Here is a 12,144-nt window from a genome sequence, read left to right as displayed (position 1 = left end):
GGTATCGTTGCGTTATTCATGGCTGTGCCTTTTTCTTAATTTCTATCATCAGTATGTGTACTTTGAAGTCAATAATTTGTAGAAAAATTTATGCCTGAAAAGCAAGTCAGTGTTTCTTGCTTTCAGTATGTGTTTTAAAATTCTTATATGAAAGAAGACAATATTGATGTCTGTACCAAGTGATTGCTCCTATACAGAGTAGCAAATTTTAAAATGTTACTTTAAAAGATGAAATGCAAAGCAATTTCCTTTTTCTTTTTTTTTTTTTTCTCTCTGTGGTTGTTATGTTAAGTAAAGGTGAACAGGACAGATATCAGGAGGTGCTTCCTGTTTGTGCAAACAGATGGCAAGCTGGCATTAGCCATATATATGAGATAACATTATCAGAATATCTTAACCACATGCGTCACTTTCAAGAGGACTTTTTAGAAAGCATTTTCTTTAATTTTTTTTAATTAATCTAATTAAAATATGTGCAGATGTGACAGCTGCTTAACTGGTTATTTGTTAATTGTCCGTAATACAGCATTTTTAATTGTCAAGCTTTGGATAAGAAGTGTTTTCACAGAATATGCCATAGCAGGTATGTATATGGGAAACAGGTAGAGCTGCTTTTCAAAAAGAGAGGAAGGAGATTACCTGAAAAGAAGTGGCATGTCTGGGGTTTTAGCAGACTGTACAATCAGAGACATTTGCTAGCTCTAAGTATCTCTTCCTTATTCCGTAGGAAAGGAGGATACTCCTTTCCTTGTAAATAGCATTGTCCCAGACACCATAAAAAACAACCAACCCAACCCAAAACGAAAAAAGACATCAAGGATGTGACCTCATAAGGCACAACTTCAGTACGTAAAGCCCTGGCAGCTATCCAAGAATAAGTCATCAATATGGCATTTCCTTACAGCCTTTTCTGCGATGAAGACCTGCTATTTTCCCATTCGCTAAATCCAGTCTGTTCTTAAATCTCTTTCTTTGTTTGTTCTCTTCTTGTAACAGAAATTCCAACATCACCAGCATTCTCCTAATCCACTTCTAGTAGTAATTTATCAGAGACCAATAAAATGGTCTTCTTGGTATGATTGTCTCCTATCAGGCAGTAACAAATACTTGCAATCAACTGATTAACTCAGTCTTTGCCTGCTAAACTAAAGGAAACTGGATTTGGAAAGCAAAGTATGAGGTCTACAAAATAATTTCTGTGAGGCAAGGCAGAGTATTGGTCTAGAAATCTTCTTCTGCACATTTTTTAACTGGAATTTGCAATATTTACTTCATTTAAGACATTTTTGCTGTTTGCTCTGGGTCAAACTAAAATTCATAGATCTTCGTATTATTCTGCTGTGACAGTTAAAGTTGTCTTAAAGTCTTCACACAGTCACCATCCACACTGGAAATCCACACCCTTGATCTCCATCTTCTGTGGATCCAAGACATTAGCTGCACTTCCTAATTTTTCCGTACCTTTACTCGGGGATTGGCCACAGTACCAGTCCCATAGCTCCAGCTGCAGTTCCCTGAGTCTCTGCTCTTTGGAGCCTGACTGTGTGCATGTCCATCATGTAATTAGAGGCAAGTCTGTGAGGGGAAACAATTTTTTTGCAGGTAAGATAAAGAAGCTTAATGTGCCTGGGTTTGGTGCAGTTTGTAAAGTAATACACGGATGAGAAGTGGACCGTGATGTTGGGATTAATCCTAAACACTACTGTTCACATACCATTAAGAGTTCCAGCCTTTAATACTGATTGTTGTTGTATGTTGGATAGTCTTACTTCATTAATGTAGTTAAGAACTGATGGGTTATGATTGTCACGGTTTCCAAAGGTAACTGAAATACTCTGAGGGCAATCGCAGAAGATGTTTTCACAGCTATTTTGGTCTAATTTGTTATTATCTAGTCTATTATTTCTGGGAAAGGATTAGCAGTTTTCGCATGGAACTTCTCTGAATACATCAGTCCACATCTGTAGTTATCAAAATATTTGCTGTAAACCTTCAAAACTAAATAGTTATCTTTGTAAGGAATCTGCATTTTTTTCTTGAAAGTAACGAATTTTGTGTACATTAATTTGAAATGTATTGTAAATTTAGGGTAAGGAAGTGGACAAGTCTCTTTGTAGTGTTAGGTGACAGCACGCAGAACAGGGAAGATGCAAAACCAAGCTGGAATAGGTGCAGCTCAGTATTGAAGCTGAGGGCACAGCTGGAAAGGTATGTTTATTTCGGTCTTCAGATCTACTGGAATACTGCTAAATACATTTACTGTAGTTTTTATGTTTCATATACATGATTCTGTATGACTTCTGGTGCCTCAAAGGAATGTGTCGTAGTCCTGTTGGCAATTTTCAATACACCAATTTAATGTGAATGACCCATGGAATCGTTATTTTCTACTCCTCAGGTTTTTTCAAAAGAATAAAAACAGGCAAAGCAGCATTAGTGCAGTATTCTTGCTGAGCTATAGAGCTTAGTAGACTTTCAGAAACTGGAAGTTAATGAATTAAAATTCAACATAGTTCTGAGTTAGGGGAAATTGTAGGAGGGGAAGTACAGGACGTGATTTTCCAAGACCCTGGTGTAGTGCAGTGGTGTCAGTAGGAGGTCTGAAATCCCTCTCTGGGTTTAAACCACAAACCAGTTCTCCTTTTTACTACACTACACTGTTTGGCTAATGCAAGGCTTATACTGTATCCTTTGGTTGAAACCTCATGGATTTAAGCAAGTATTTTATACAGTATGCAAGACAGAAATACAGATAGGCAATCATTTTTTAAATTCAGAATCACTCACAGTGGAAACTGTCTTGAAAATGGGTGATGACTCCTAGCTAGTGCACATTTTCACAAGTTAAAATGCACTTTAGTATAGAAGGGACTGGAACACTTCACAAGGTAGCCTTTCAAATCTCCAAATGGTTTTTTAAGTGTGCTGTTGCACTGCCCCCTGTGGTGTCTGGGCTGGTTGGGTCTCCTCTGGAGAGAAAGGAAGAAAACAAAGGAAAGGGCAGGAAAACTAAATAAACAAATTTTTTTTTGGGGGGGGGGGGGGGGCGGGGGGGCAGCGGGTCTGGGAGCAGGTTTAGCTGATGGTGATCTGATTGAGCAGAGAACATTTTAATGCTCTAGGGGTACATAAAGTCAGGAAGAGCCCTTGCTGAGAGAAGAAAGGAAAAAAACTCTTTAAGAGGAAGGTCTTCTGAGAAGCAACATTATAGAACTAAAATAGAGCAACTAGAGGAAGGAAGTCCTGTCCTATATATACAGAAAGGGAGGGGGATCTTCTCCATAGTAACAAAGGGAGCAGGGGAGGAAGAAAAGGACAACACAAACTGCTAAAGATGTTTTAACAAATTGTATAGAAGAGAGAGATGTGGAGTTTGCTCTTTTTCCCTGCTTGTAGGGCCTGTGGTTTTGGTGTGATACAAAATCCCTTAAAAAAAAAAAAAGTTTGTTTAAGCTAATAAAATGAGGATTAATTATTTCTGGACAATTATAAAGCTTGTACTTTAGTATTTGTACTTTATATTCTAGCTGTCTTATTACTAGAGTTGAAGCTTGGTTGTTAAAAGAAAGTTTCAGTTCTGTGATTTACACCATCTGTACGTTACTGCTGTGTATTTGTATTACTACTATGCAGTTACAAAATGTTTTGGTGCTGGAATACAGCCAGATTTTGCAATGGTATTTAACATGCGGAAGTTAGGTGAGGTGATCTGTCTGTCTGTAACAGTCACGTCGGTGTCACAGAAGTAATGACCTGAGTAGAAATCACAGGTATCCTGAAGGTTGGACTTGTTCTGAGTTCCCTCGTGTGGTTTTGCTGATGCACTGAGAATTCATTTTTGCTCCACACACACCCCCACCCCCCCCAGTTATTTCTCTGGGTAACTCCAGCAGCAGTCTTGCAAAGCATTTGCAGGACCCGCTGTTGCACCTCTTGCCAGGCAAATCCTTATCAGTAAAGACAGCGGTCTTTAAGCCTCAGAAGTCTAGCACTGTAGTAAACCAGATCTTTCACAGTGGATGTGAAACATCCTTTCCTCCTCATGTTAGCACTTTTCCAAACTTCAGTTTGCAGTGATTACTTCTAATAAATAACTAGTAAAGCAGTAACCAATTTTTACTTCATAAGAGACTGCAGCAGTTTTTTGTAGTTTCAATTATGAATATGTTACTCAAAACATTTGCCTTTTGTATTACATGGGATGAATGATCCTTTTGTTTAAGAATATCTATAGTTCTTTTTGCAAACACTGACAGTGGTGTCTGGTTTCAGGGTGGGATGATTAACTGGAATAGACTGTTTCCTCCTTTACGTCATAGACATAATGTGAATTACCAAGATCATCACCCGTCTGAACAAGACACACCTCCACCTACCGAGGTTTCTGAAGAGCAGGTAAACATTTTTCTGTTTCAAAATGGCATTAAAAAACTGGTTAGGAATTAAGTCTACTAATTTTTTATCATCTGTTGACACAGTTTCTTAAACGTTCTCTATAGCAGCACAAATCAGAATATCAGATAACGGTCGCAATACAGAGACAGCAAATTGTCATTACCATCCAAACCAGAGTTACAGATCAACTCTGCAGTTTCTGCTTTTGTGTGTAGCTGCTTGTCTTTCGTATTTAAAAGACAGTTGAGACTGTTTGAGATGGTTTCACAAATGTTTCAGAGAAGGAAGAATGATAATTTGATTTCATTATTTGTTTCCTATTCAGTCACATATTTTTTTGGAAATGAGAGTGTTATGCCAGCTGTGGTCTAAAACTTGGATGTTTCCCTCAATAATGTGGCTGACTGATTTCACATGTTGATGCCACAGAGAAGTTTGTCTTTTCTGTCAAGTATAGATTTAGACTTACCGTAGATGTAGAGATTTAGACTTTTGTTAGCTTTATTCTGAAAAGACAGGATGATTTTCTAGGAAATGTTAAGGATTTTAAGATTAGTCCTATTTCTGTATTTAGGATTTATTGCATGCAGGGAAGTTCTCCAGGTTGTAGCCTATCTGAAGTCAGCTGCATTAGCCGTTTTATAGTCTGAGGTCTCAGCTACCCTTGAACAAGAGTAGGTTTCAAGGGTGAATCTTTCTTTTCCTTTTTCCTGTTTTTAGGGACTTGATAGCACCATGCTGTTATTTTTAGTTAGTTTAAAATGAACTTGTTCCAAACAGAAATCTTTGCTAAGAGCTCATTTCTAGTTTTGATTCAAGGTTAGATTATGTTCACAATGTTCAAAACTTTAATTGCGCTAGTGGTTTTGTCTGCAAACCTGCTGGGCTACATCCAAAAATGGAGGGGGGAAAAAAAAGAGAAAAAAAAAAAATGAAAAAGAGAAACTCTTAAGAACCAATGAACACTTGAGACCAGAAACTTAGTTTTGGTCAGCCTGGAAGCCTACTTGGTGCCAAGTATGGAGTGGACCAAAAGGTTTCCCTGCTGCGTAGGTTTGTTTACTTGTTTTATTGAAAAAATACTGCTTATGCGAACTTTTATTGTTGGGCTGGAGCTAATGGAATAGTTACTAGTCTGACTTATGCTGGATTCTTACCCAAAGCCTTTAGGCCAAGATTTAGGAAGGCAGTATACACTTGTATTTTCTCATGCGTTGAAGTCGTAGAGCTCACCTGATTGTTGTCATTTGCAATGTTGTCTAGTTACCCTGCAAAGAAAGAAGTAATATAAGCACCTTGAATTTCCCAGAACTGTGCTAATAACTGCATGAGCAGAAATGCAAAGTTTTCCTCTGTTCTTCAGATTAAAATTTGCAAGCCTTTGCAACACTTTTGGTACAAAACTCTGCATTTCTTATGGGTTTTTTAGCACCTTAAATTACAGTTACTAGTATACTTCTCTGTTTCCTGGAGCTGGATTCGGTTCCTGTGGTTAATACATACTCAGATGAAAAGAGCTTTTCCTTGTTACAATCTATTCCTTGTGATAATCACTGGATATTTCTGTAAACGAGAAAATGAGCATTCCATCCACCGCTTCTTAAGGTTAGAATTCATGGCAACTGGAGTAAAAACCTTTCTTCTGAAACTTATTTCTGTGGTTAGCTTCTATTCCACTGCTTGCCCTTTTTCTCATAAAACCCACAATCTTAGATGAAAAATCAGAGGAAACTTTCTAAAGTTACAGGTTACGAAATACAGTTTGAAGTTACACTATTGTTGCAGAGGTGTTGAAAGTAAAAATTCGATTCTCTTTCTACAAGAAGGTGAGAAACTGACATTGGCTGGTAAGGGAGGAAAAAGGAGGAAAGGCACAAAAAACGATCAGTACTGTATTTGATATTCAGACAACCGAGGCAGCCGTTTTCAAACCTTTTGTAATGGTGTATTTAGATTAAGAAAAGGAGGACCCCCACCTCCGGGCGTACTTGGCAGCAGTGTATTTCTCAGCAAACTGCCAAAGCAGAGAAGATTAAAAATACTGAAAGTTGTGGAGGTGTCTTAGAGGAAGGGGAGGTTGCCTTAAATAGCACCTTTCTTTTAAAAGGCCTTTAAAGTACTTTCAGTGCTAATGCACATTGCTCTTGCACCCTGGGAAGATTCCTCCTGAGACGTAAACAGCCTCTGCTGCATTCCTGCTCAGCTTCGTTCTGCTGCTGCAGGCTCCATACATGCAGACAGCTCCTGTAGCCCCGGCCTTCCAGGTTCAGGAGCTGTGGTGTCTGGTCACAGGGCCCTTTGGAACAGCGTGGGGAATGCTTTATGCTGTCAGCAGCCACAGTTAATTTTACACACTGCTCCCCCCACCCCCACCCCGTTTTGCCCCTCTCTGGAAGATTAACTATAAAAGCGAATGAGTTATATTGTGACTTTCAGTCATACCTGATTGAGAATTGTAGATTGGAATTTAACCATAAATTAGATTTGAGTATACATACATTGCTTTTTACATGTGGTAGTTTGGATACCTGTTAGCACAGAGCAAAAAGGTTAGGTGCCAAGTACATGATATTATAGAGAGGGATGGCCAAGTAGCTATTGATTACCAAAATCACTTTCTTAATGTGCCCTTTTCCAGGTAATTCCTCCATCAAATTTCATTGACTTACGCCGTTTTGAGATTAGGTAGAATCCTTCCAAAATTTTTACTTTAAGTGTATTGTACTGCCACTGTTTTAGAGCTAACTTTCAGGTTTATTTTAAAAACCACCTAGTATGAATAGTTTTGAGTGTTTTCATGCCCTCTGGAGAAATAGGTCTGTTCAAGGAAAGCTAGGATGTCTAGAACAGGTTTTCGCATCTGCTGTAAAATTCTGTATTTTGGTCAGCGTTGGGTTCTTGAGGTCCTGTTCCTGTCAAGAGCACCAAGCCCCAGGGTCAGATTGTAGTTGTCACATGTGTAGCCATACTTTCTATTTTACTGTTCTTTCGAAACTGGACTGGCTAGGAAAACGCAGGTGTGGCATTTTCAGCAAATGGTTGATTTTGAATAAAGTATTAGAAAGCAGTCATTTCTGTGGCAGTGTTTTCAAGCATGCTGTCCCAGGTACATCTTTGTGGTGGTGCTCAGCCATGCTTGCTTATGCTCTGGAAAGGTACGCTTTTGAACAGTGTGATCCGGGGAAAAGTGATGTCTGGTACTGCTAACATGACTAATGCGTACACAGTGTGAATAAAACGCTGGTTATAAAATGGTGTTATATTATTTCTTTTCCAGGTTGCACGACTTATGGAAATGGGCTTTTCCAGGGGCGATGCTCTAGAAGCTCTGAGGGCTTCAAATAATGACTTAAATGTAGCCACTAATTTTCTACTGCAGCACTGATGGTTTTCTGTGTGAAGGAACTCGCTCAATGGGTTGTACACATGTGAAAGAGGATCAAAGCCACCTGCTGGACAGACTCACAAAGGTCGTCCCTGCAAGAGCATCAGAAAAGAGAAACTGGCTCCGTGTGACTGGTGATTCAAAGCGATGTTAACGAATGATGAATGACGTGAACTCTTCCCCAGCCTTCAGATCACTTGGTGGTTTCTAGTCTGGTTATCCTTTTCAAAGTAACTTTAGTTTCTACTTATTACTGGATATCACCTATATTTGTTTTTAAAATAAAGTAGGTGGTTTTTTCTTGTAAGTCCTTGTTAGACATGTTATCATACTTAATGACTAGGAAAATAAGCTACAACAACGACAACTTGATTTACCTATCAAGAAAAATTATATTTTCTTCGTTTACCAGTCTAATTTCTCTAGCTTACATGTTATTTTACAGTACTTGATTTTTGGTTACAGTAATACGAGGTTTAAAGATCGCTTTGTTTTCAACTCAGTAGAGGGTTGTGGGACTATTATGTCATTCTTGGAAAGTTTTATTAATGCCTGTAATATTTTATTTCTTTAATTCCTTTTTAAAATAAAAGTTGTCTTTCAGCACATAATGCACAGATAGGGTGAGAGAAAATTCATGTGCATATTGCAAGCTATGGTAAGTGACCGCTGTACATTTAAATTTTTACAAACTGAGTGAATTGCTATTCAGATACAGGTCATGAAGATACTCACTGGAAGCAATAAGGATGGATCAAATGATACAGTAAGGTCAGAACTGAAATGATTGGAAGGGACTTCCACGTCTAATTCAGACACTTCTGTAACAAGGGATATATGCTCAGTGTCCTATGTGCTGGTTTCTTTTTTTGAGCTGGCTACATACTGTCTTAAAAGAAAATGATAAAAAGCTAACTTTTATATATAATAGTTCTAGTTTTCTACTGTCAAAGATGTGGATGACCCTGCATTTTCTGAATCCTCACTGTCTGAAGCAACTTATTGGTGATCACAGGCTGGAATAATTGACCTTAAGGGCAGTTCAGGTTTAACACAGGAGTTAACAGGACGGTAATGTCAAGGTCGTACAGTATTGGTTTTGAAGTTTAGATTGCTAAGTAAGTTTGCTCAGCTTGACTCTCAGAAGCCTTTAGTATTAGCACCTTCAGAGTTTCAGATGGTAGGGTGGAGAGAGGTGAACATCTCTATAAAACCGAGCTGAAGTAATACAAGTTTCCAAACTGCGACTCCGTGAAAACAATCTGCACATGTATCTCAAAGCATTTAATGTATGTTTCTGTATGTACTTGTGTTTGTATATTGTGTGTATATGTGTCTATTTATATACACACAGGCATATTTAATACATACATACATTTAGAGTAAGATATAGGTCATTGGAAGCATAACAAAGGCACTAGCAAGCGCAGAGGGGAGGAGATGAAAGAATACAGGGGAGAGGAGGATCTTTAGGAAATCCAAATGAACATGTGTGTTCCAAAGTACAGATCTGCGCAGTCTCACTCAGCCTGGAAAATATGCCAGGCAATTATAGGACAGATCTAGGGAGAGAGGGAGATAAGTTTTATTTTTTAATTGACTGAAAACTGAAAAAAGTCCTTCAGGCATACAGGTCCTTATCCAGAAGTAACAGCAGATTTGTGCAGCTTTTGGCACGTGACGTAATTTTTAATAAAGTCAATGTCTGGATGGGGTTTTTTTTAGTATTTTCCAGTGGGTGAAATAAGGAATTTTTTGAATGACTGGGTGTTTTTCCTGGGCTTTGGTCAGCCTCCTTCAGGGTTTGGCTTGCTGCTATGATCACAGTATTTAAGCAGGGTCTGCTTTTTAATTGAAAGGTTTTGTTTGTGTGAAGCTGAGCGGCTCTCTGTGTGTGTACACTGGGGACATTTCTGTACCCAGAGAACTCTGGAAACCTGCTGTCTTACAAAGCAAAGGGCAAATGTAAGGGGAAAAGCACTACAATAATTTGTATATGCAAACTAGTTAAATATTTTGAAACATACACAGGTTTTAATTTTGAAATGTACAGATTCTTCCTTCACAAATATTTTATCAAAAGTAACAATAAAGACGAGTGAATTACTTCAGAAGTCAAATTCTGTCTGTAGGTAATAAAGGTCCACCTAGCCCAGGGTAAATTAAACATGCCCTGTTCTAGGGACAAGCACAAAGAGCTTTTATTCCTTGGAATTTTAAGTGGCATCTGGAACATATAAGTGGATATTCTCCACGTCTGAATCCTTTCTTACTATTATCTGTACAAGGGGTATCCAAATGTCACAGTTGTGTGGAAAACCCCATTTAGCTGGGCATTTCACAAAACATGGTCAGTCGTAAGGGGTAAAATTCAGGTCTTGGTGACGTCAGTTGAAAACTCCCCTTGATATCTGTGAGAATAGTTTCCAGGGTTGTGATTTCCAATTAAAAAAAATGAAGTGGTAAAGGGAAGGGTCTCAGATGCCGTTGAGTGCAGTTCCTGTTTCATGCAAGAAGTACAGAAGAAAAATTCACACACTAGAGCTGGAAAACAACTCTGTTTCCACTTGATGGTAAAACTTTCACGGACCATTTCTGGGAATGTGAGGAACGTGTTCTTCACAGCCTACGCAATGTTTGTCCAATACGGTTTTGAGTATCTCATCACACAGTTGCTATTTCGTGTGTGACACAATGAGATATTTTTTTTTTAGGCAACAAGAGAATGCAGAATACTTTTCTATGGAGAAGATTTAAGTCCCTGGGAAATTCACATTGGTTTTAGTAAAGCCGAGATTTGGTCTTTTGAAAGAAAAGTAGCTAACATTTCTCTACTAAACTGGGAATGTTGTCTTTTGAGACAACATCGGAGTAATTTATTGGGGACTTTCCTAGATGGTTATGTGGTACTTTGAAATACACGCACAGTGAGGTTTGTATTTGTGGAAATCTGCCTGATAAGGCACCAGGTTCTCAAGCCTTAACTTTTTGCTAAGATGCAGGAGAATTGGGCTCCGTACCTACCAAAACTATTCTCCTCTCTCAAAACAAGCGCTGGCAGTTGCCCGCTACTTAGTGAGCACATAGACTGTCGCAGCTGGTTCATGTACCAACCTGTGCTGTCCAGCGCTTGTTGGTGCCTTTGTGAACATGTGATGGAGAAAAGGGTTCGTTATTTTTGTCTGAAACAGAAGAACAAGCAAGCAAAATGTAATCACAAGGTACTAGGGAAAGGGCAACATTTGTGGCTTTCCTGTTTGTGTGTGTGTATGTATATATATGCATCTATGTGCCTGTATGCATATGTATATATACAGAGAAAGAATGAGAATATTTATGTATCGGTTTGATGAATTTAACTGGAGCTAAGAGTTTGTTGAAGAAAATTAAAAGTCTGTATTCAAAGTCTCCCATCTCTCAAACACGTGTGTATCTGGAGTATCTATGCAGTTGCCAAGGCACCCGAATTTGAAAACACTCAGAATGACAACTTTCATGTTGTAGGGGAACTGCATCTGAGGATAAAGAAGTGCACAGTATTCATCTGAACTATTCGAGGTTTTTGATAAGTGCAATTAATCTCCTGCATGTGTTTTTCCACAAGAAGAACCTAAATGAGATTAGCCTTCTTTAACTGGGTAGCCATAGTAATAAGTATTTTATATAAATGAGTATAAATGCTATTTTATTAGCAGTCACATGAACACACAAGCACTATATGTGTTTATATATATGCATGTGTGTGTGTATCTATATGTATATGCTTACTTAAAATATACTGGGCTTGGCTTAATTTTTAGTAAGATTGCATTCCTCCTGTTTCCATATATAAAGGGATGCTTTGACCATAGGAAGTCCACTCATCATTGAAATTCAGAGAGGGTATGTGCCACCGATAGTTTTTGGTCCACATAGAAGAAAAGAAACGAATGATGGGAGCAGAGGAACAGTATGACCTGATGAATGGGTGTGGCTGTTGAGAATCTCAACAAATCGATAGTTCAGCTGGTGGCATTTGATTTTTTTGAAAGGAGAGTTCTAAGAGGAAACAAAAAGTTAGCTGGGCTTACACATGTTTGTAGGGGATTTTTTTTCTAAACCTGAATGGTAGCATGGGAGAAAGCAGGAATATACAGACTTTAAAAAATGGGTGGAAGAATTCCAGGACCGTGGCCTTTTGACCAAAGGTAAGTAGGGATCATAAATGTCCTTTAAGATTAGCAAAGGAGAGGGTTTGAGGGAAATGAGGGAGGTGGAACTGAGCAAAACCAGAGAGTTTGGAGAAAAGGAACAAAGTAGAAGATAGGCTGCAGAGGACAAAAAAAAAAGGCCTGCTGAGAGAAGGGGGGTGGGATGTCACATTG

General features: G+C 38.6%; 1 protein-coding gene across 2 annotated transcripts in view; it reads left to right on the top strand.

Moving 5' to 3' along the window:
• UBAC2 (UBA domain containing 2) overlaps nucleotides 1–11,188 on the top strand; it is a 101,089-nt gene extending 89,901 nt beyond the window's left edge. For both annotated transcript variants that reach the window (XM_055801209.1, XM_055801208.1), the window contains exons 8-9: nucleotides 4,273–4,395; nucleotides 7,673–11,188. In XM_055801209.1, the coding sequence (XP_055657184.1) occupies nucleotides 4,273–4,395; nucleotides 7,673–7,780 (231 nt within the window). In that variant the 3' untranslated portion in view covers nucleotides 7,781–11,188. The remainder of the gene's footprint in view (nucleotides 1–4,272; nucleotides 4,396–7,672) is intronic.
• The last annotated feature ends 956 nt before the right edge of the window (nucleotides 11,189–12,144 follow it).

Source organism: Falco peregrinus, chromosome 4, assembly GCF_023634155.1.
Source record: "Falco peregrinus isolate bFalPer1 chromosome 4, bFalPer1.pri, whole genome shotgun sequence".
In the NCBI taxonomy this organism is placed as follows: Eukaryota; Metazoa; Chordata; class Aves; order Falconiformes; family Falconidae; genus Falco; species Falco peregrinus.
The sequence above is the reverse complement of the archived record's forward strand: the minus strand, read 5'-3'. Positions and strand labels throughout refer to the sequence as shown.